Source organism: Grus americana, chromosome 34 (genome assembly GCF_028858705.1).
Source record: "Grus americana isolate bGruAme1 chromosome 34, bGruAme1.mat, whole genome shotgun sequence".
Lineage (NCBI taxonomy): Eukaryota > Metazoa > Chordata > Aves > Gruiformes > Gruidae > Grus > Grus americana.
This window is the reverse complement of record NC_072885.1, coordinates 409,575-431,004: the sequence shown is the minus strand read 5'-3', so window position 1 is coordinate 431,004 and position 21,430 is coordinate 409,575. Positions and strand designations below refer to the sequence as shown.

The following is a 21,430-nucleotide window of genomic DNA, read 5'->3' as shown; positions in this document are numbered from 1 at the left end:
CACTGCGGATCGTGGGGGGGGGGCTGTGTGACACGCCCGTGGGGTTGACACGGTCCCGACACGGGGAGCCGCCCGCTCCATGACTCGGCGCTCAACTCGCTGCCCCTGGGCGCTCGGCGGTCGATTGCTTTCTCAACCTACCGCTCTTCCCGCCCCCTGCCGGCGAGGCCACTCCCCTTACCGCGCCGTAAACGAGGGCGTCGGCCAATGGGAAGGGGCGAGGGGAGGGCGTCGGCCAATGGGAGGGCGGAGCGGACCGAGGTGGGGACTGGAGGGGGCGGGGCCGCCTCGGAGCCGGCGGCGTGTGGAAGCGGCGGGAGCCATGAAGTGAGCGGGGGGGGCGGGGGGGGTCCCGGGATCGGGGCGGGGGGGGCGACCACGGGAGGGCCGGGAGCGCGGGGAACCCGTGGGGGTGCTGGGCCCACGGGAGGGCCGGGATCCCTGATGATCCTTGGCAGCCTTTTTCGCAGAGCGGATCCCTGCAGGGGCTCCCCGGACCCCCGTGACACCCACACACACACCGGATCCCACTGATCCGACCTGCCGAGAGCAGCGGGGACGGCACGGGTGGGCCGGGGCACCCCGATCCCAGGGCCGGGAGGGATCGGGCTGGTGCTGAGCTCCCCGCCGGGCTGGGATCTGGCAGGATCCCTTGCGGGAATCCTCCTTTCCCCGTTCCCTCCGCAGGCTGAACATCGACGGCCTCCTGGTCTACTTCCCCTATGACTACATCTACCCTGAGCAGTTCTCCTACATGCTGGAGCTCAAGAGGACCTTGGATGCCAAGGTTTGGCGGGATCCAGTGATCCCCGACGGGCTGGGATCCACCCACCCGCCCCCGGGGACGTGACGCCGCTGCTCTCGGCAGGGTCACGGCGTCCTGGAGATGCCCTCGGGGACCGGGAAGACGGTGTCACTGCTGTCGCTCATCATCGCCTATCAGCGGGTGAGCGCCAGCGCACGATCCCAGCGGATCCCAGCAGATCCCAGCCCTGTGGATCCTCCCATCATTTCCTTTCTGCAGGCCCGGCCGCTGGACGTCACCAAACTCATCTACTGCTCCCGCACAGTGCCAGAGATCGAGAAGGTGGGACGAGAAGCTGGGGGAAAGGTGCGGGGGGCGGGGGAGAACAGATCCCAGAGGGGATCCCGAGGGATCCGCCACTGCCGCCACAGGTGATCGAGGAGCTGCGGAAGCTGATGGATTTCTATGAGAAGGAGCTGGGGGAGAAGGTGCCATTCCTGGGGCTGGCGCTGAGCTCCAGGAAGAACCTCTGCATCCACCCGGAGGTGGGCAGGGGATCGGGTGGGATCCACCGGGGTGGGGATCTGGGGGATCCCCTGGGTGGGGGGGGACAATGCAGTGACCGTGGGGGTGCAGGTGTCCTTGCTGCGCTTCGGGAAGGAGGTGGACAGCCGGTGCCTCAGCCTGACGGCCTCCTACGTGCGGGCGCAGCACCAGCGTGACGGATCTCTGCCCGCCTGCCGCTTCTTCGAGGTGAGGGATCCCCCCCGATCCCCCCCGATGCCCTGATGGGTGCTCAGGGGTCCCCCAGATCCCCCCCAATCCCCTGATGGGCGCCCAGGGATCCCTCCTGATCCCTCCCAATCCCCTGATGGGCGCCCAGGGGTCCCCCCGAACCCCCCCATCCCCTGACAGACACCCAGGGGTCCCCCAGATCCCCCCTGGTCCCCCCCCATCCCCTGATGGGCACCCAGGGGTCCCCCCGATCCTCCCCAGTCTCCTGCAAGCTCCTGGGTGCCCCCAACAGCTCCTGGCACCCTGGGGTGCCCCCCATTCCCTCCCTGGCCCTTGAGCACCCTGGGGTGCCCCCGACCCCCCCACACCCCTGGGTGCCCCCCAGGACTTCGACACCCACGGGCGTGAGGCGCCCCTCCCCTACGGCGTCTACAACCTGGACGAGCTGAAGGCGTACGGCCGCCGCCACGGCTGGTGCCCCTACTTCCTCGCCCGCTACTCGGTACGGGGGTACCCCCCAAAAACCAACCCTGGGGGCTCCTTTATCCCAAAACGCCCCCAAATTTATGTGTGTATCCCCCCCCCAAAATGCAGATCCTCCACGCCAACATCGTGGTTTACAGCTACCACTACCTGCTGGACCCCAAAATCGCCGACTTAGTTTCCAAAGAACTGGCTAAAAAATCGGTGGTGGTTTTTGATGAAGCGCACAACATCGGTCAGCACCCCCCCCAAAATCCCTTTTTTTTTTTAAATTTTACGGCGTCACGCACACGGGGCGGAGGGCGTGACATCATTTTTATTCCATAGACAACGTCTGCATCGACTCCATGGGGGTGAACATCACACGCCGCACCCTCGACCGCTGCCAGGCCAACGTCGCCACGCTCCAATCCACCATCCAAAAGTCAGCGCCCCCCCCATCTTCTTACACCCCCTCTCCTTCTGTCCGCTCCCCCCCTTTTTTTTTTTTCGTGACCCTTCCCCCCCCCCAAAAAATATTTTTTAGGATTAAGGAGACGGACGCGCGGCGGCTGACGGAGGAATACCGGCGGTTGGTGGAGGGGCTGCGGGACGCCGGCGTGGCGCGGGAGACCGACCTCTACCTCGCCAACCCGGTGCTGCCGGACGAGATCCTGCGCGGTGGGTGGTGGTGGGGGGGGTTGGGGGGGCACCCTGCTTTTGGGGAGCCCCATGGGGTTGTTCGTTTTACCGGGCTGGGGGAGTTTGTTGGGGGGGGGGGGCGTTGGTGTGAGGAAAAGGAGTTTCGGGGTTCTCGGGGTCGTGGTAGCACACCCCCCCCCCAAATTTCCAGCCTGGGGGAGGTTGGGGGGGGGGGCCCAGCCTCCTTTTTGGGGGGAGGAGACACCCCCCCCACTCTGAGCACTTTGGGGTGCCCCCAGCCCCACACCAGACTTTGGTACCCCTCAATTTCCACCCTAGCTGAGCATGGGGGGGTCCGCGATCCCCTTTTTTGGGGTGCAGAGCCCCCCCCCAAACCCTTTCAGGTGCCCCCAACCCCCTCTAACCCCCCCAATTTCCCCTCCAGCCATACACAGACACCCCAGGGGGTCCCATTAATAGGTCGGGGCGGGGGGGGGGATGAACAATATCAGGGTCTCCCCCATCCAAGCCCCCCCATCTCCGCTGTCCCCCCCCAAACCAGAGGCGGTTCCCGGCAGCATCCGGACGGCCGAGCACTTCGTGGGCTTCCTGAAGCGGCTGGTGGCTTACCTGCGGGCGCGGGTGCGGGGGCCGCGTGTGGTGCAGGAGAGCCCCCCCGCCTTCCTCAAGGACCTCTACGAGAAGGTCTGCATCGAGCGCAAGCCCCTGCGGTGAGTTTGTTTTTCGGGGGGGGGGGGCACCCCAAAAAAAAATTCACCCCCCAGAAGTCATGTGTCCTGTGTCCCCCCAGGGCGCTGTATCCCCCCCAAGTGATTTTTCCACCCCCCAAGTGATCTTTTCCCCCCCACAAGTGATTTCACGCCCCCCCCTCCATGGGTGATTTCTCCCCCTCCCCCAGGTTCTGCGCCGAGCGGCTGCGGTCGCTGCTGCGGACGCTGGAGATCGCGGACGTGGGCGACTTCTCCGCCATCACCCTCGTCGCCGACTTCGCCACCCTCGTCAGCACCTACGCTAAGGGTGGGCCCCCCCGTGCCAAGAAAATGGGGGGGCAGCCCCTGAGCACCCTCTTTTTTCTTGGGTTTTGGGGGGAAAGGGTCTGTGAGCCCCCCCGCGGAGTGGGGGTTGGCACCCATGGGTCTCTAAGCCCACTCGGGGTGGGTGGGTGGGGCAGGGTGCGTCCTGTTTTGGGGGGGGGGGGTGCTGGGTGCCGACCCCCCCTAAATCCACCCACCCTCCCAAGGTTTCACCATCATCATCGAGCCCTTCGACGACCGGACCCCCACCATCGCCAACCCCATCCTGCACTTCAGGTGTGTGTGGGGGCCACGCACACGCGGGGGGACGGACGGACATGGGGGGGCAGGCAGTGGCAGTATCACCCCACACGCGTGTGTGTGTCCCCCGCAGCTGCATGGACGCCTCCATCGCCATCAAACCCGTCTTCGAGCGCTTCCAGTCCGTCATCATCACGTCAGGGGTGAGGCCCCCCCGCACCGTGTCCGTGTGGCCCCCCCGTGTGTCCCTCTCCAGGGCCCATGGGGGTGACCCCATGTGTGTGTCTGTGTCCCCCAGACTCTCTCCCCGTTGGACATTTACCCCAAAATCTTGGATTTCCGCCCCGTCACCATGGCGACCTTCACCATGACACTGGCCCGGACCTGCCTCTGCCCCATGGTGAGGGGGGGGGACATGGGGTGGGGGGAATGTCGGGGACCCCCCCGTGTCACTAGTGTCCCCTCCCTTGCAGATCGTGGGTCGTGGCAACGACCAGGTGGCCATCAGCTCCAAGTTTGAGACCCGCGAGGACATCGGTGGGGGACGCGGTGATGGGGCTGGGGGGGGCACAGGGATGGGGTTATGGGGCTGGGGGGGGACACGGGGTGATGGGGCTGGGGGGGGACACAGGGTGATGGGGCTGGGAGGGAAACCCCAGCCCAGGACAGCCGTGTGGCCAGTGGGACATCAGGTGGGGGGTGACGGTGACATTCAGGATCCAGAGGGGACTTTGAGTGGCCGGGGGCGCTCCACAGCCCCCCCACGCCACGCTGACACCCCCCCACCCCCCCAGCCGTCATCCGCAACTACGGGAACCTGCTGCTGGAGCTGTCGGCCGTGGTCCCCGACGGCATCGTCGCCTTCTTCACCAGCTACCAGTACATGGAGAACATCGTGGCCTCCTGGTACGAGCAGGTACGGACCCCCGTGTCCCCCTGTGTCCCCCCGTGTCCCCTCATGTCCCCCAATGTCCCCACGGCGTCCCCTGACCCCCATCCAGGGCATTCTGGAGAACATCCAGCGGAACAAACTCATCTTCATCGAGACGCAGGACGGCGCCGAGACCAGTGTGGCCCTGGAGAAGTACCAGGAGGTGGGGGGGGGGGTGGCAGCACCCCGGGGTGTCACTGGTGTCACCCCCACGCCCAGTTCCTGCGTGACGTGGTGGATTTTTGGCAGGCCTGCGAGAACGGCCGGGGCGCCATCCTGCTCTCCGTGGCTCGCGGCAAAGTGTCGGAAGGCATCGATTTCGGTGAGGGATGGTGCAGCTCAGGGACACGGTGGCATGGGGGGGGGGGGGGCGCGGTGGCACTGGGGGGGATGTGGTGGCGGGTGCCAAAGCACCCTGAGTGCCCCCTGTTTTGCCTCCCCCCACACACACCCAGTGCACCACTACGGCAGAGCCGTCGTCATGTTCGGGGTGCCCTACGTCTACACCCAGAGCCGCATCCTGAAGGTGAGTGGGGACCCGTGGGGATCCATGGGGACCTGGGGGGGCACCCGTGGGGACAGCAGGGCACCCTGGGGGCACCCCGTGGCACGGCCAGGCACCCCGGGGATGCTGCGGGCACTCTGGGGACGTGATGGGGTGTTCCAGGGCCACAGTGGGGCACCTGTGGGGCACAGTGGGGCACCCTGGGCACACAGTGGGGCACCTTAGGGACACAGTGCGTATCCTTGGGGGCGCAGCGGGGCACCCAAGCAGCACCATGGTGCACCCATGGGGCACAGCAAGGCACCGTGGGATGCAGTGGGGCACCCTGGGGACACGGCAGGGCCACCCATGGGGCACAGTGGGCACACTGGGGCACTGTGGGGCACCCATAGGGACACAATGGGTATCCTTGGGGCACAGCGGGGCACCCAAGCAGCACCATGGGGCACCCATGGGGCACAGTGGGCACCCTGGGGCCACAGTGGGGCACCCCACGGCCAGGCCGGGCTCCCCATGGGACCCTCACAGCGTGTGTGTCCCCCCCACGGGACACTCAGGACATGCCCCCCCCCCCCGCCCAGGCCAGGCTGGAATACCTCCGGGACCAGTTCCAGATCCGGGAGAACGACTTCCTCACCTTCGACGCCATGCGCCACGCTGCCCAGTGCGTCGGCCGAGCCCTGCGCGGCAAAACCGACTACGGCCTCATGGTCTTCGCCGACAAAGTGGGGTCCGGCATGAGCTGGGGGGGGGGGGGTGTGTGCGCACAGAGATTTTGGGGGGGGCTGCGGGATGGACACCCCACACACACACGTCTCCCTTTTTGCCCCCCCCCCCAAGCGTTTCGCCCGGGCGGACAAGCGCGGGAAGCTGCCGCGGTGGATCCAGGAACGCATCACTGACGCCAACCTCAACCTGACGGTAGACGAAGCCGTGCAAGTCGCCAAGTTCTTCCTGCGCCAGATGGCTCAGCCCTTCCACCAGGTAAAGGAACCCCCTCCCCCCCGCAAAAAAACACCCCGGAACCCCCTTTCCCACGCTCGCCGGAGCTGGGGGATCCCCCACACACACCCCGAGTTCACCCCGTGGCGGCGCAGGAGGATCAGCTGGGGCTGTCCCTGCTGACGCTGGAGCAGCTGCAGTCGCAGGAGGTTCTGCAGCGGATCGAGCAGATCGCACAGCAGGTCTGAGCCCTCCACACCCGGCGACACCCCCACGTGCTCGGAGAGGGATCCGGATCCTCCCCATCTGCTCAAGGTGGGATCCAGATCCCCCCCACGTGCTCATGGTGGGGTCTAGATCCCTCACAGAGGCTCAGAGCAGGATGCAGACACACACCCCCTGCCCCACAGTGGGATCCAGAGCCGCCCCCCCAGCTCAAAGTGGGATCCGGATCCCCCCAGATGCTTGGAGCAGCCCCCCTCCCTTGGAGCAGTCCCCAGATCCACCGATCGGGGGGGGGGGGGGAAGTGGGGGGTGTGTGCTGGCCCCCCCCCGTGCAGGAACCCCCCCCAACTCCCCTTTTCTTTTTGTATGCCCCCTCCCAATAAAGCAGGACACACACCCCCCCCCCCAACCCATGATGTGCACCCCCTTATTCGCCGCTGCTGTGCCTGGGGAACCCGAAATTTACCGGGGGAGGGGGGGGGGCAGGGACACGGGAACCCAATAATGGAGCGCCCATGTCCTGGAGACCCCCATGGCCAAGGTCACCCCCCCACCCCAGGGTCTGTCTGGCCCCAAAGCTCATGGGGTCCCCCTGGCTCTGTGGGGCACCCCCAGAGCTATAGGGGGGTGCAGAGGGGCTCTGCTGTGCCCCCCCCCGCCTCCTGGGGTGCGTTCCCCCTCCATGCCTCAGTTTCCCCAGAGGTGCTGGTGGGTGGTTTGGGGGGTCGGGGCGGGGGGGGAGTTGCACAAAGCCGTCACCCATGGGTGCCACTGCGGCGTCCCTGCCGCCCGTCCTGCATCCCCTGCTGGGGTCCCCCCATGCCGACACCAGATCCTGCTGGGTAACCAGATCCGTCCTAAAAATAGCTGGTGGGGGGCGGGCACGGGGTGGGAGTTTGGCTTGAATTGCCCTGATCCAGCGGATCCGCCCGGGTCACCCACCCATGGGTGCCCCCCCACCCTGACCCCTGTGCCGGGAGGGGGCCAGCAGCACTCACGCACCCCCCCCCCCCCAAGGTCCTGGCGGTGATTGGAGCGGGGGGCCCAGTTGCTCCCAGTGCTCCCAGTTGCAGCCAGGCCCCAGGAGGGTGACTGGAGGTCAAGGTCAGCCAAGGCCGCAGCACCCATGGGTGGGCGCAGGGTGCTGCTCTGCTGCAGCGTCCCAGGCGGCATGCAACAACGTGCAACAACGTGCAAGGCGCAGCGCGAAGCACGCCACGTGCAACATACAATATTTGGTGTGCAGCGGCGTGCAGCATGCCGCATGCAACGTTCAGTGTGCAACGACGTGCAACGTGCCACCAGCTGCGGGCAGCAATGTGCAACGGGGGCGGGGGGGGGAAGTGGGGGTGTGCAAGGTGCCCCGGGGGGGCGTGTGGAACGAGGGGGTGCCCAGTGCACCCGGTGAAGCAAAATGGGGGTCCCGGTGTAACGGGGGGGGGGGAGGGGGGTTCCCGGTGTAACAAGGTGCCCCCAGTGTAGTGGGGGAGGGGGGTGGGGGGTGTGTCCTGGTGTAATGAGGGGTGCCCCCGGTGTAACGGGGGTGGGGGGGTGGGGGTACCGGGGCCCGGCAGCCCCCTGCACCCCTCCGTGGCAGCGGGGCTGGCAGGTGCCGGGCCAGGCGCCCACCGGACACCCGACACCGTGGGGGGTGGGGGGGGGGCGGCTCCGTGGGTGGGGGGGACCCGGAGGGAGCCGGGCGGGGCCGGGGGGGGAGATAAAAGCCGGTGCCGGCCCCGCTCCCCGCTGCCTGCTCCTCCGGTACCGGCCAGACCCGACCCGTCCGCCCGCACTACTCAAGGTAACCCCGGACTCACGGGGACACCCCCCACCCCCCCACCCCCGGGACTGCCCGGGGCCACGGGGACCACACTGGGACCGGAGCCTCGGGTACCGGGGTTGGACCGGAGCCGTCCCGGTGCCCACCGGGATGGGATGGGAGCCCCGGGACCACCGGGACCCACCCGGGATGGGGCGGGAGCAGGAGCCGCAGGAGCCCCGGGACCACCGGGACCCACTGGACTGGGGCCCCCCGGTCTCCCCCGGTCCCAGGCCGGACCCCTCGGGCCCCGGAGCAGCTCGGTGCCCGCCCCCCCCCCCCCGGTCCAGTCAAACGCCCCCGGTCCGGTCCCGGGTCCCTCCGGGCTATAAATAGCCCCGGGCCCATCGCGGCCAAACATGGACCGGACCGGCCTGGCCCCGCCTCCCGGGTCAGGCCCCGCCTCCCGGGTCAGGCCCCGCCTCCCGGGTCAGGCCCCGCCTCCCGGGTCAGGCCCCGCCTCCCGGGTCAGGCCCCGCCCCCTGCCTGGCCCCACCCCATCACACCCACTACAGCCCCGCCCATGGGACGGCCCATTATAACCACGCCCCCTTGCGTGCACACACCCCCGGGGGCGGGATCGGTAGAGACCCCCCGGGGTCCTAGTGCCCGCCCCCCCCCGTCCTAGTGCCCCCCCCCGGGTCCTAGTGCCCCCCCGGGTCCTAGTGCCCCCCCGGGTCCTAGTGCCCCCCCCGGGTCCTAGTGCATCCCCGTGGCCCCGTGGCCGTGCCGTGGCCCCGTGGCTGGGCCGTGCCCTCCCGGTGCCCACCCATGCTCACCCCATTGTCGTTGTCCCCCCCCGCAGCCCACCATGCCGTTCAGCAGCACCCACAACAAGCACAAGTTGAATTTCTCGGCCGAGGAGGAGTTCCCGGACCTGACGAAGCACAACAACCACATGGCCAAGGTCCTCACCCCCGCGCTCTACCAGCGTCTGCGCGACAAGGAGACCCCCAGCGGCTTCACCCTCGATGACGTCATCCAGACCGGCGTCGACAACCCCGGTGGGTGACGGCACGGGGCGGGGGGGGGGGGGGGGGGGCGAGCCGGGGTTGGGCCTCCCCCAGTGCCAGAGTTCTGCCCCCAGTGCCATCCCGGGTGCCCAGTGCTATGCCCAGTGCCCTGGTCCCAGTCCCATACTGGGAGATGGTGCCCCATGCCCAGTGCCATCCCGGGTGCCCAGTGCTATGCCCAGCGCCCTGATCCCAGTCCCCAGTGCCATACTGGGAGATGGTACCTTGTCCCCAGTGCCATACTGGGGGCCCAGTGTCCTGTCCTCAGTGCCATACCCATTCCTGCTGCCATTGCCGGTGCCAAGTGCCGTGTCCCCGGCGCTGTACCGACTCCTTGTGCCCCCCCCACCAGGCCACCCCTTCATCATGACGGTGGGCTGCGTGGCCGGGGACGAGGAGTCCTACGAGGTCTTCAAGGACCTCTTCGACCCAGTGATCCAGGACCGCCACGGCGGCTACAAACCCACTGACAAACACCGCACCGACCTCAACCACGAGAACCTCAAGGTGCTGGGTGCCCCCGGGGTGGGGGGGGGTGTCCCCCTTCTGGGTTTTGGGGTGGGGGTGGGGTCGAGAGGTCGTGGACCCTTTGGGGACATGGAGGATGATGGGCATGGGAGGCTCGGGGTGCCTGGGTGCCCCCAGAGTTTGGGGGCGGGGGGGGGGGGGGGGGGGGAAGAGAGTGCTGGGGGTCCATGGGGCTATGGATACATGGGGTGGGGGTGTTGGGGTGCCCAGGGGTCCCCCTGCAAGAGCCCGGCAGTGGGGGAGACACGGGGGGGGGGGGGCGTGTCCCCAGGCTCCTGGGGATTGGGTCCCTTCTGGGCCATGGGGTGGGGGGGGTGATGGGGGAGTTTTGGGGTCCCCAGGCTGCAGCTGCCTTCTTGGGCAGGGAGGGGAGGACCTGGACCCTAAGTACGTGCTGAGCAGCCGGGTGCGCACGGGGCGCAGCATCAAGGGCTACTCCCTGCCCCCCCACTGCAGCCGGGGGGAGCGCCGTGCCATCGAGAAGCTGTCAGTCAACGGTGAGGGGGCGGGGCCTGTGGCAAGGGGGCGGGGCCTGGCAGAGGGGATGGAACTCGGTGGGCGGGGCAGGGTGGGGGCGTGGCCTGTGGGTACAGGGTGGGACAAAGCTTGGGTGGGGCTGGGTGTGTGGGTGGGGCCTAGAGCTGGAATGGGCGTGGCCTGGGGTGGGCGTGGCCTATAGATGGGATGGGTGTGGTCTAGTGCTGAGATGGGCGTGGCCTAGACCTGGGGTGGGTGTGGCCTGTAGATGGGATGGGCGTGGTCTAGCGCTGAGGTGGGCGTAGCCTGGCACTGGGTGGGCGTGGCCAAGGCCCGCAGTAGGTAGCACGATGCCACGGGTGGGGTCGATGGGCGTGTCCCGGTGGGAGGAGGGCGTGGCGTGGGCGTGGGCGTGGCCTGACCCCGCCCCCGCAGCCCTGAACAGCCTGGAAGGGGAGTTCAAGGGCCGGTACTACCCGCTGAAGGCCATGACGGAGCAGGAGCAGCAGCAGCTCATCGATGACCACTTCCTCTTCGACAAGCCGGTCTCGCCCCTGCTGCTGGCCTCGGGCATGGCCCGCGACTGGCCCGACGCCCGCGGCATCTGGTGGGGCATCCTGGGGGGGGGGGGGGGGCACCCAGGGAGCAGGGTCCCATCCAGGAGGGTGCTGGGGGCACCCACATATTGGGGAGCCCAGCTGGGAGGGGTGCTGGGGGCACCCAGGGAGCAGGGTCCCATCCAGGAGGGTGCTGGGGGCACCCACGTATTGGGGAGCCCAGCTGGGAGGGGTGCTGGGGGCACCCACAGATCAAGGTTCCACCTGGAGTCACCCAAATGTTGGGGTCCCACCTGGGAGGGGGCAGTTCAGGAACCCCCCCTCAGCCACCTGGGTGCCACCTCGGGGGGGGGGGGGGGGGGGTGTGCAGGGAGCACCCACATAGTTGGGTCCCACCTTGAAGGAGGCAGTTCGGGGCCCCCCCAGTGAATCCGGGGGTGTCGTGTGTGTCCCCCCCCAGGCACAATGACAACAAGACCTTCCTGGTGTGGGTGAACGAGGAGGACCACCTCCGCGTCATCTCCATGGAGAAGGGGGGCAACATGAAGGAGGTGTTCAGGCGCTTCTGCGTCGGCCTCAAGAAGGTGGGGCAGAGCCGGGGGGGTGGGGGGCAGTGGAGATGTGGGGGGCAGTGGGGTCATGGGGGGGCATGTGGGGACACAGGGGACATGGGGGGCTTTGGAAGATACGGGGACAACAGAGGGCTTGGGGGACATGGGGGGGCGGGTCTTGGGGACACGGGGTCCGGGGGGCAGTGGGGTGTCCAGGCAGGACCCCAGCCCCCCCATGTGTTGTGTGTGTGCCCCCGCAGATCGAGGAGATCTTCAAGAAGGCTGGGCACCCCTTCATGTGGACCGAGCACCTGGGCTACATCCTGACCTGCCCCTCCAACCTGGGCACGGGGCTGCGCGGGGGGGTCCACGTCCGCCTGCCCAAGCTCAGCCAGCACCCCAAGTTCGAGGAGATCCTCAAGCGTCTCCGTCTCCAGAAGCGGGGCACAGGTGGGGATGGGGGGGGACAGGACATGGGGGGAGATGTGGGGACACGAAAGGCGGAATTTGGGCACAAGAACACTGGGGATACAGGGCACAGGCGGGTGTGGGTGCCGTGGGGTGCCATGGGACGCCATGGGGTGCTGTGGGGTACCAACCACCCCGTTTCCCCCCCCCCCCCCAGGCGGTGTGGACACGGCAGCCGTGGGCGCCGTCTTTGACATCTCCAACGCCGACCGCCTGGGCTTCTCGGAGGTGGAGCAGGTGCAGATGGTGGTGGACGGGGTGAAGCTGATGGTGGAGATGGAGAAGAAGCTGGAGCAGAACCAGCCCATCGACGACATGATCCCTGCCCAGAAATAAGGGGGGGGGGCCCCCCTTGAGACACCCCCCCCCAGATCAGCCTCAATAAACGCTGCTGGGCCCCACGGCGAAGCAGAGTGTCTTGGGGGGGGGGGGTTGCCCCATGAGGGGTGACGGCGCGATCCTGCTGCCCCCCAAGCGGTGCTGGGGGGGGGGTCCCCGGTACTGAGGGTGCCGACACCAATGGGTTTCCTCTATTTATTGGGGGGGGGGTCGGGGTACAGACCAGGGCAGGAATAACTTAAAAATGTGCCGGGGGGGGTGACGATGTGGGGACACGGGGGGGGGGGGGGACACCGGAGCCCCGGGCCGTATTTACAGGCTGTACAAGGCTGGGGGACAGGGGGATGGTCCCCGGGGGGGGCTCCGGGGGGACCCTGGGATGCAGCCGCAGCTCTGGGGACCAGGGGGGGAGTTTGGGGGGGGGGGCTGGAGCTGAGGGACCCCGAGGTCCTGGGGGGGGTCCCCAAGGTCCTGGGGGTCTCCATGGTCCTGGAATTGGGGGACCCTCGAGGTTCTGGGGGGGGGGGGTGGGTGTCCCCAAGGTCCTGGAGTTGGGGGACCCCCCAAGGCCCTGGAGGTGTGGAAGTGGGTGGGGGTCCCCAAGGTCCCAGAGCACCCCTGGGTCTGGGGGACACACACACACATCAGGGGCACCCCAGGTCCCCAAGCTGCCACCAGCCCCCAGGTGCTGGTGCTGATGTCCCCGGGGCGGGGGGGGGAGGTCCCGGAGCCAAGGCAGCCCCCCCTGGAGTGGGGGGGGGGGGGGTCCCAGAGCTGCCCCCTCCCTTGCACACGGGGTGGGGGGGTTGCCGGTGCCAGATCCAGCGCATCCTCGGGGTGGGGGGGGTCCCAGCTCCACTGCAGCCCTGGGTGCCGGATCCGACCCACCCTGAGGGGGTCCCGCCGGCAATCCCAGAGGCATGGGGGGGCACACACACCCTGCAGCCCCCCCACGGTGTTTTGGCAGGGGGGGTCCCAGCTTCGTGGGGTCCCTAGAGCTGCAGCTGCCCGGCCACTCGTGCCAAAGTGGCGCGGAAAGCACCAGCGGTGCCGGCCAAGCGCCGGAAAAGCACGCCATGGACGCCGAGGCGTTGGAGGCGGCAAACTTCGGCCTCGAAATGGCAGAAATGTTCGGTGGGCCCCCGGTCGTGGGTGCAGGAGAGGAGGAAGGGCCGGGGCTGGCGTGAACGGCAACCGGCAGAGAGGGTGGCTTGCCGCAGCGCCGCCATCACCGCCTCGGCCGGCCGGGCACTCGTCACCTTCACATGCCAGGGGCATCGGAGCAGCCGGGGTTCGGCTTCCGCTTGATCCCAAGGTAGATGGCAACTGCGGAGGAAAAGGGTGGGGGGGAGAGGCGGGCAGGGTGTGGGCAGGGGGCTATGGGGCCGGGGGCTATGGGGTGAGTATGGGGGCTATGGGGCCGGGGGCTATGGGGCGGGTATGGGGGCTATGGGGCCGGGGGCTATGGGGCGGGTATGGGGGCTATTGGGCGGGTATGGGGGCTATGGGGCGGGTATGGGGGCTATGGGGCCTGGGCAAGGGGCTATGGGGTGGGTATGGGGGCTATGGGGCAGCAGGAGGGCTGTGGGCAGCTTCCCCCCCCTCAGGGAGCACCCAGGGGTGTCGGCACCCACCTTGTGAGCGCAGGTCCCCCGATTCCCTCAGGTTCGTCTGCGACCCTGGGGAGGACACGCACATGTTGGGGGGGGCCAGGGGTCTGGCCAAGCCCCCCCCTTCCCCTCATTTCAGGGGGCAGCACCCCCCTTTCAGGGCCACTGCTGCCAGCCCCGTGGCTAACGTGGGGGGCACGGGCCTCATTTTGGGGCCATTGTGCCCCCCCAAAGCTATGCCTGATTTGGGGGGGGCACAGTCCCCAATTTAGGGGCCACCTCCCCCATTTTGGGGGCACATCCCACCCCTGGGGTCATGCCCATGTTGGGGAGATCATTCCCACACCCCACACCCCCCCAAAAATGATAATGCTGAATTTGGGGGGGCACCCCCCAGCTCAGGGCACAAGGTGATGCCCCCCCCCCCCCCCCAGTCAGGCTCATTTCACAGGGGCACTGCCCCCCCACCTCAAAGCTGCGCCAAATCTGGGGGGCACCACGTCCACATTGGGGGGCACCATCCCCATTTTGGGGGGGGCACTACTCCCACACTGTGGTGCCCCCGGCACAATCCTGAACCCCCCCAGCCCCCCCAACCCCCCCCAGCGGCGGCAAAGGCTGAGAGGAGAAAGACAGAAGGGACAGGAGCGAAGCGAGGCAGGCGCCGGCGGCACCAGAACGGCACCGGGACGGGCACTGGGGGCACCGGGATGAACGCCGGGACAGGGACCAGCGGCACCGGGCCAGGCACCGGGCCGAATGCCGGCGGCACCGAGCTGAACATTGGGCCAAACACCAGCGGCACAGGGATGAACACCGGGCTGAATGCTGGTGGCACCGGCAAGCGACACAGTGCCAAACACCGGCGGCACCGGGACAGGCACCAGGATGAACACTGGTGGCACAGGGACAAGCACCGGGCTGAACACCGGCAGCACGGGGACAAGCACCGGGCCAGGCACCGGCAGCACCGGAACAGACACTGGGCCAAACACCGGCAGCACCGGGCTGAACCCCTTCAGCGGCACCGGGCCGAACACCGGCGGCAGCACTACGCCAGGCTCCGGTGACACCGGGCACTTACTGATTTTGGCTCCTGGAGGCGTGGGGGTGCCCGAGACGCACCTATTAGAGCTCTGCCGCTTAGAGGGGTCAAGAGTGACCCTGGAAGAGAGAAGAAGCCGTGAGGAAGACACCGGCGGCGAGGAAGATGCCGGCAGCGAGGAAGAAGACGCCGGCGGCAGCGCGGCCGCCTCACCTGCGGGTGAGTTTGGAAGTCAGCTTGCTGAAGAGGTTGGAGGTGGCGCGGGAGCGGCTCTGCGGCAGCGGCGTCGCCTCGGGCGGCAGCGTGGGGGAGGCGGGGGGCCCGTTGGGACCGCCGGCGTTTCGCCGATCCCGGACCTGGCCGCCGTGGAAGGTGCTGCGCACCGTGGTGCCCCGCGCCAGGCGGGCGCGCTCCGAGGAAGCGGCGGCGGCGGCGATGCTGTGGCTGGAGGGGGACGCCGGGGGAACCCGGCCGGAGACGGAGCTGCGGGGAGAGGGGACGGGTGTCAGCGTGGGGCCGGGGGGGGGGGGGTCCCCGGGGAGGTTGGGGGGTCGCCCCCCACCCCCCTACCTGTTCTCCTTGCCGTTCGGCAGCAGCGAGTGGCGGTCAGCGGCGCCGGGGCGCTCGGTGCAGACGTAGGTGTTCCTGCGCGCCATCACGCTCGACGGCAGGTTGGGCTGCGAAGCACACGGCGCTGTCAGTGCTGTGGGGCACCCCCCCACCCCAAATATCCCAGCACTGTGGGGGGGCTCCCACCCCGATTTCTCACCCCATGGGCACCCGCACCCTGCCCACGGGGGTCCCTGGGGTGCCCCCTAGCCCCATGGCTGCCCCCCACCCTGCTCCCCCCCAGCCCCACAGGTCCCCCCTACCCTGCTCCCCCAGCCCCACAGGTGCCCCACACCCTGCTCCCCAGCACCACAGGTGCCCCCCGCCCCACCCTGCTCCCCAGCCCCATGGCTGCCCCCCACCCCGCTCTCCAGCCCCACAGCTGCCCCGCATCCTGCCCACCCCCCCCCAGCCCCCCACCGTATTGCCGGCGCCGTCCTTGTGCCGGTCGGGGATCTCGGACTTGTTGGGGTTGTTGGCGCTGCTGACCATGGGGCTGGAGGGGGGGATCCCCCGGCCGCCCCCCACCACGCTGCAGCTGGCCTTGCGGGGGGGCAGGCGCTCCTCCTTCAGCTCCGCGTCCCCCGCGCTGGTGGGGCTGCGCTTGGGGTGCGTGGGCAGCGGGGAGGGGCCGCCTGCGGGCGGGGGGGGTGTGGGGGGGCGTGGAGTGGGGTGTGGGGTGTGGGGAAGGGCTGGAGCGGGCACCCCATAGGGTGGGGGAGAGGGTGCCCACCCGGCACTGCGCCCCACGGGGACGGGACCCGGTGCACGCCCCACTCCGCACCCCACGGGGACAAAGCCCACCCCACTCTGCACCCCACAGGGATGGAGCCCGCCCCACGGAGCCCGCCCCACGGGCCCGACGCCCACCCAACGGGGAGGGAGCCCACCCACTCTTCACTCCACAGTCACGCTGCCCTCCCCACGGCGCCCACCCCACGGTCACGCTGCCCTCCCCACGGCGCCCACCCCACAGTCACGCTGCCCTCCCCACGGCGCCCACCCCACGGTCACGCTGCGCTCCCCACGGTCACACTGCCCTCCCTACGGCACCCACCCCACGGTCACACTGCCCTCCCTACGGCACCCACCCCACGGTCACGCTGCGCTCCCCACGGCGCCCACCCCACAGTCACGCTGCCCTCCCCACGGCGCCCACCCCACAGTCACGCTGCCCTCCCCACGGCGCCCGCAGCCCACTCACAGAAGTCGCTGTGCCGCCGCTGCCGGTGGTAGGTGGTAGCACCACGCTGGCCCTTGCTGTGCGCCGCCGCTTTGCCGGTGCCGTTGGCCGCCTCGCTGGGTGCCCGCACCCGGGCCAGGGCCAGGCTGCCGCCCGTACGCGACTCCCCCGCCTCCACCTGCCGCCGGCAGCGCCCGTCACGGCGGAGGGACGCGACGGCGTTCACCGCGACGGCGTCGCCGCAACGGTATGACCTCACCTCGTTCTTCCTGCCCAGCAGGAGGTAGGTGGCCGTCACCTCGTTGTATTTCTGGTTGCTCAGGGACTCCTTGATCTCCTCCCGGGTGTAGCCCATGCCCACCATCACCTCTGCGGACAGCGGGGACGGTGAGGGGACAGCACCAGACCCCGGCGTGCCGCCGATGTCACCGTCCCCCAGCGCTGAGCCCTCACCGATGCGCTTGGCATCGCCAAAATCCTCCTCAGGTTCCTTGTAGGGCTTCAGCTCGTCGCCCTCGTAGCCGATGTTGATCCACTTGTCCTTCATGATTTGCTGGGGGGACACGGGTGTCACCCATGGGTGCCATGAGCATGGGGCACCCTCCCCGGGGGGGGCTTCCCCCCCCCAACTCCCCAATGCCACCCGGTCCCTACCGGGGCACGGTGGGGCGGGGAGCCAAGCGGCTGGGGGACACGTCCCATCGGGGTGCAGCCCCGCGTCCCCCCCCCATGTCCCCCCCAAACCCAGGGATCCCCCTGGCCCCCCCCTCACCTCGAGGGTGCAGCGCTTGGCGGGGTTCAGGACCAGGAAGCGGCGCAGGATGTTCTCGCAGTCGGTGGACATGTAGAAGGGCACCCGGTATTTCCCGCGCAGCACCCGCTCCCGCAGCTCCTGGGGGGTGTGGGGGGCACGGGGGTCGGGGGGGCACCCGCTCCACGGCGCAGGCACCGTCCTCGTTACGGGCACGGGACGGGCGCCGTCCTCGCGATGGGGTGGGCACCGTCCTCGTCCTCACCACGGACGCGGGCAGAGGTGACCGGTGTCACCCGTGGGGGGTGCCCCACGCGTTCCAGCGCCCCGCGCCGCCGCCGCGCCCCCCCCCCCCAGCGCCCACCTTGAGGTTGTGGCCGTCGAAGGGCAGCGACCCGCTGACCAGGGTGTAGAGGATGACGCCCAGGCTCCAGATGTCCACCTCGGGGCCGTCGTACTTCTTCCCCTGGAAGAGCTCGGGGGCGGCGTAGGGGGGCGACCCGCAGAAGGTGTCCAGCTTGGAGCCCAGCGTGAACTCGTTGCTGAACCCAAAATCCGCGATTTTGATGTTGGCCTCGGCGTCCAGCAGCAGGTTCTCGGCCTAGGGAGGGACGGGTGGGGTGAGATGGGGGGCAGCGGGGCGGGAATCGGGATAGGACGGGGGTGTCGGGACAGGGACCACGTCGTGGACACCGAGATGGGAACCGCGTTGGGGGCGGCGACACCGGGACGGGGACACCGGGATGGGCAGCGCGTGGCACAGGGACGCTGGGGAGGGCACGGTGCTGCCGTGGGGCACCCCATGGGCCCCCCCCGCCCCCAGTGCCACCCCCCAGGGGACACCCCAGGGTCCCCCCTATGGCCCCCCCCCGCCCCCAGGGTCCCCGTGTGTCCCCCGGGGGGGCCGGGCCCCACCTTGAGGTCCCTGTGGACGATGTTTTTCTGGTGGCAGTAGTGCACGGCCGAGACGATCTGGGGACGGGGACAGCGTCGGGGGGCGACGACACACACGCAGACCGGGGGCCGCTGTCCCCACCGCTGTCCGTGTGTGTGTCCCCCCCCCGCAGGGCCACCCGCTGCAGCATCGATTGAGGGGGAGGGGGGATCGATCCCACCCACGTGTGGCCGCCACGTGCCACCCCCCACCCCCCCCGCAACATCCCCGCAGTGCCACCGCCACATCCCCGGCCCCCCCCAACGCCCCCAGCCCCCCCATGTCCCCCGGTCCCCCCAATGTCCTCATGTCCCCGCCAGCATCCCCAGCCCCCCCGCTGTCCCCCCCCGTGCCCCCCACCTGTCTGAACTTGGCCCGTGCCTCCTTCTCCTTCATCCTCCCGTGGGACACGAGGTAGTCGAACACTTCGCCTGCAGGGACACCCATGGGTGCCCTCGCCCCCCCAGCCCCCCCCAACAGGTGCCTGCACCCCCCCCCCCACCAAGGTGGGTGCACCCTGGGGTGCTGGGCTGGGGTTCGGGGGTGCACCCAGGTGGGGCACAGCTCCTGGGAGGGGGGGCAGCACCCACAGGGGGGGTCAGGGTGCCTGGGGAGGTGGGGGGGGGTGTCAGGGTGCCCAGGGGGGGTCAGGGTGCCTGGGGGGGGCGTCAGGGTGCCTGGGGGGTGCATGGGGGGGTCAGGGTGCCTGGGGAGGTGGGGGTGGGTGTCAGGGTGCCCAGGGGGGGTCAGGGTGCCTGGGGGGGGCGTCAGGGTGCCTGGGGGGGGCGTCAGGGTGCCCGGGGGGTGCATGGGGGGGTCAGGGTGCCCGGGGGGGGTCAGGGTGCCCGGAAAGGTGTGTGTGGGGGTCAGGGTGCCCAGGGAGGGGCGAGGGGGGTGTCAGGGTGCCTGGGGGGGGGTCAGGGTGCCCGGGGGGTGCATGGGGGGGTCAGGGTGCCTGGGGGGGGTCAGGGTGCCCAGGGAGGGGTGAGGGGGGTGTCAGGGTGCCTGTGGGGGGGGTCAGGGTGGGGTCTCACCAGCGCTGGCGTACTCCATCACCAGGTAAAGCGTTTTCTCCGTCTCGATGACCTCAAACAGTTTCACTGCGGGGGGGGCCACGCGTCAGCATGGGGCACCCATGGGTGCACCCCCATGTCCCCCATGGCGGGGGGGGGGGCCCACTCACCAATGTTGGGGTGGTTCAGCCCCTTCATGATGCGAACTTCCCTGAAGAGCTGGGGGGGGGGGAAAGGTGTTAGCAGGGGGAGCCAGGACCCCCCACCCCAGGGTGCCCCCCACACCCCCAGGGTGCCCCCCCCACCTTCTGGAGGCTGGTGGGGTTCAGCTGCGTCTTGTCGATGATTTTTATGGCCACCTAGAAAAGAAGCAGGGGGGGGAAGTGACCCCCCAGAACCTCCTGGGGTCCCACCCCCCCCAGCACCAGCAGTCTCCTCCCAGTTCCCTCCCAGCACCTCCCAGCACCCCTGTTTCTCCCTCCAGGACCTCCAGCTCCCCCCCAGCACCCCCCAGTTCCCCAAGGGACCCCCCTAACTCCCCCCCAGCACCCCCAGCCACCCCCTCAGGACCCCCGTTTCTCCCCCCAGCACCCCCCAACTCCCCCCAGCTCCCTAAGGGACCCCCAACTCCTTCCCAGGACCCCTCAGGACCCCCGTTTCTCCCCCTAGCACCCCTCAGGACATGAAGGGACCCCCCAGTTCCCTCCCAGCACCCCCCAGGACCCCCGTTTCCCCCCAGGGATCCCCCAGCCCCCCATTTCTCCCCCCCCCCAGGACCCCCGTTTCTCCCCCCAGGACCCCCCACCTCACGGCCGGTGAGGATGTGCCGGGCCAGCTTGACCTTGGCGAAGTTGCCCTTGCCGATGGTGCGCAGCAGGCGGTAATTCCCGATGTGGGGCTGCTCCTCGGGGCACGACGCGATGGAATTCCGGCAGCGGGCGCCCAGCGAGCGGCTGGACCAGGCCGAGCCCTTCTCCGAGCGACTGCCCCCCAGGCCCGCGAGCTGGGAGGAGGCGGGGGGAGACACGGCTGAGACCCCCCCAGCTCATTGCAGGAGTGATCGGTGCCGCTGAGACCCCCCCCAGCTCATCGCAGGAGTGGCTAATGCTGCTGAGACCCCCCCAACTCATCCCACCGCTGTCACCGTGACCCCCCCCAGCTCATCGCAGAGGTGACCAATGCTGCTGAGACCCCCCCAACTCATCGCACCGGTGTCACCGTGACCCCCCCCAGCTCATCGCAGGGGTGGCTGGTGCCACTGAGACCCCCCCAGCTCATCGCAGGGGTGACCAATGCTGCTGAGACCCCCCCAGCTCATCCCACCGCTGTCACCGTGACCCCCCCCAGCTCATCGCAGAGGTGACCAATGCTGCTGAGACCCCCCCCCAGCTCATCGCAGGAGTGATCGGTGCTGCTGAGACCCCCCCAGCTCATCGCAGGGGTGGCTAGTGCCACCGAGACCCCCCCAACTCATCACACCGGTGTCACCGTGACCCCCCCCAGCTCATTGCAGGAGGGATTGGTGCCACCGAGACCCCCCCAGCTCATCCCACCGCTGTCACCGAGACCCCCCCAGCTCATTGCAGGAGTGATCGGTGCTGCTGAGACCCCCCCAACTCATCGCACCGGTTTCCCCACACCCACCCCCCCGGGTGGGGACGCGCTGTCCCGGCCGGGTGGGGACGGATCCGGCCTGACCGGCTCCGTGGCCGCGTCCCACGGCTGCCGTGACCCCCGTGTGCGTGGGGGTGCGTGTGTGTCCGGGCCCCGGTGTGTCCCCCGGTACCGACACCACCCCCCCCCCCGTTCCCCACTCACCGTGTCCGCGTTCCGCTCGTTCCCCGCCGCCAGCGCGGAGCGCGAAGACATCGTGACCGGCGGGGAGGGGGGGGGGGGGGGGCAGGCCCGGTGTGTGTGTGGGGGGGCAGGCCCGGGGCCCACCGGGGGCTCGGGGCAGGCCCGGGCGCGGCCGTCAGCAGCGGGTCATGGCCGGGGCGGAGCTGCCCGGAGGCGGAACCGGGGCCCGGGGAGGGGGGGGGGGAGACGGGGGG

General features: G+C 69.5%; 3 protein-coding genes across 8 annotated transcripts; 2 read left to right on the top strand and 1 right to left on the bottom strand.

Annotated features, from left to right (window-relative positions):
- The first annotated feature begins 252 nt into the window (after window positions 1–252).
- On the top strand, window positions 253–6,888 carry ERCC2 (ERCC excision repair 2, TFIIH core complex helicase subunit). 5 transcript variants are annotated; one of them, XR_008574511.1, is made up of 24 exons: window positions 253–327; window positions 688–787; window positions 869–946; window positions 1,025–1,087; window positions 1,177–1,290; window positions 1,382–1,498; window positions 1,866–1,982; window positions 2,075–2,198; window positions 2,291–2,387; window positions 2,490–2,623; window positions 3,147–3,315; window positions 3,504–3,622; window positions 3,846–3,915; window positions 4,013–4,082; window positions 4,178–4,279; window positions 4,353–4,416; window positions 4,674–4,795; window positions 4,881–4,973; window positions 5,060–5,132; window positions 5,266–5,336; window positions 5,897–6,040; window positions 6,156–6,299; window positions 6,413–6,572; window positions 6,668–6,778. XR_008574511.1 is itself a non-coding variant. In XM_054808203.1 (23 exons), the coding sequence occupies exons 1-23, from the start codon at window positions 323–325 to the stop codon at window positions 6,503–6,505; spliced, it is 2,244 nt and encodes a 747-aa protein (XP_054664178.1). In that variant the 5' UTR covers window positions 253–322; the 3' UTR covers window positions 6,506–6,888. The 5 variants fall into 5 exon arrangements, 4 of the variants coding, with proteins under 4 accessions (XP_054664178.1, XP_054664177.1, XP_054664180.1 ...); XM_054808203.1 differs by having other exon boundaries at window positions 6,452–6,888; XM_054808202.1 differs by having other exon boundaries at window positions 6,413–6,888.
- Window positions 6,889–8,162: 1,274 nt separating this feature from the next.
- Window positions 8,163–12,296, top strand: CKM (creatine kinase, M-type). Its single transcript, XM_054808108.1, has 8 exons — window positions 8,163–8,283; window positions 9,107–9,305; window positions 9,667–9,821; window positions 10,207–10,339; window positions 10,755–10,926; window positions 11,337–11,460; window positions 11,688–11,877; window positions 12,053–12,296. Exons 2-8 carry the CDS (start codon window positions 9,113–9,115, stop codon window positions 12,229–12,231), a joined length of 1,146 nt encoding a protein of 381 aa, XP_054664083.1. The 5' UTR covers window positions 8,163–8,283; window positions 9,107–9,112; the 3' UTR covers window positions 12,232–12,296.
- A 142-nt stretch (window positions 12,297–12,438) lies between these two features.
- Window positions 12,439–21,429, bottom strand: MARK4 (microtubule affinity regulating kinase 4). 2 transcript variants are annotated; one of them, XM_054808107.1, is made up of 18 exons: window positions 21,198–21,429; window positions 20,185–20,382; window positions 19,685–19,738; window positions 19,550–19,598; window positions 19,401–19,466; window positions 18,727–18,797; window positions 18,348–18,404; window positions 17,797–18,033; window positions 17,454–17,573; window positions 17,135–17,234; window positions 16,941–17,050; window positions 16,703–16,859; window positions 15,919–16,133; window positions 15,460–15,566; window positions 15,103–15,372; window positions 14,929–15,008; window positions 13,869–13,913; window positions 13,355–13,560 (listed from the first exon to the last, which is right to left on the bottom strand). In XM_054808107.1, the coding sequence occupies exons 1-18, from the start codon at window positions 21,246–21,248 to the stop codon at window positions 13,496–13,498; spliced, it is 2,052 nt and encodes a 683-aa protein (XP_054664082.1). In that variant the 5' UTR covers window positions 21,249–21,429; the 3' UTR covers window positions 13,355–13,495. The 2 variants fall into 2 exon arrangements, with proteins under 2 accessions (XP_054664081.1, XP_054664082.1); XM_054808106.1 differs by lacking the exon at window positions 14,929–15,008 and having other exon boundaries at window positions 12,439–13,560.
- Window position 21,430: the final 1 nt, after the last annotated feature.

Coding starts and splice junctions, on each gene's coding strand:
- ERCC2 (XM_054808202.1), top strand. Junction 947..1,024: donor TCATCATCGCCTATCAGCGG/GTGAGCGCCAGC, acceptor TCCTTTCTGCAG/GCCCGGCCGCTGGACGTCAC. Junction 3,623..3,845: donor CGTCAGCACCTACGCTAAGG/GTGGGCCCCCCC, acceptor CACCCTCCCAAG/GTTTCACCATCATCATCGAG.
- CKM (XM_054808108.1), top strand. CDS start 9,113: ATGCCGTTCAGCAGCACCCACAACAAGCACAAGTTGAATTTCTCGGCC. Junction 11,461..11,687: donor TCTGCGTCGGCCTCAAGAAG/GTGGGGCAGAGC, acceptor GTGCCCCCGCAG/ATCGAGGAGATCTTCAAGAA. Junction 11,878..12,052: donor TCTCCAGAAGCGGGGCACAG/GTGGGGATGGGG, acceptor CCCCCCCCCCAG/GCGGTGTGGACACGGCAGCC.
- MARK4 (XM_054808106.1), bottom strand. CDS start 21,248: ATGTCTTCGCGCTCCGCGCTGGCGGCGGGGAACGAGCGGAACGCGGAC. Junction 19,599..19,684: donor ACCCCACCAGCCTCCAGAAG/GTGGGGGGGGCA, acceptor CCCCCCCCCCAG/CTCTTCAGGGAAGTTCGCAT. Junction 13,561..13,868: donor GGGGGACCTGCGCTCACAAG/GTGGGTGCCGAC, acceptor TTTCCTCCGCAG/TTGCCATCTACCTTGGGATC.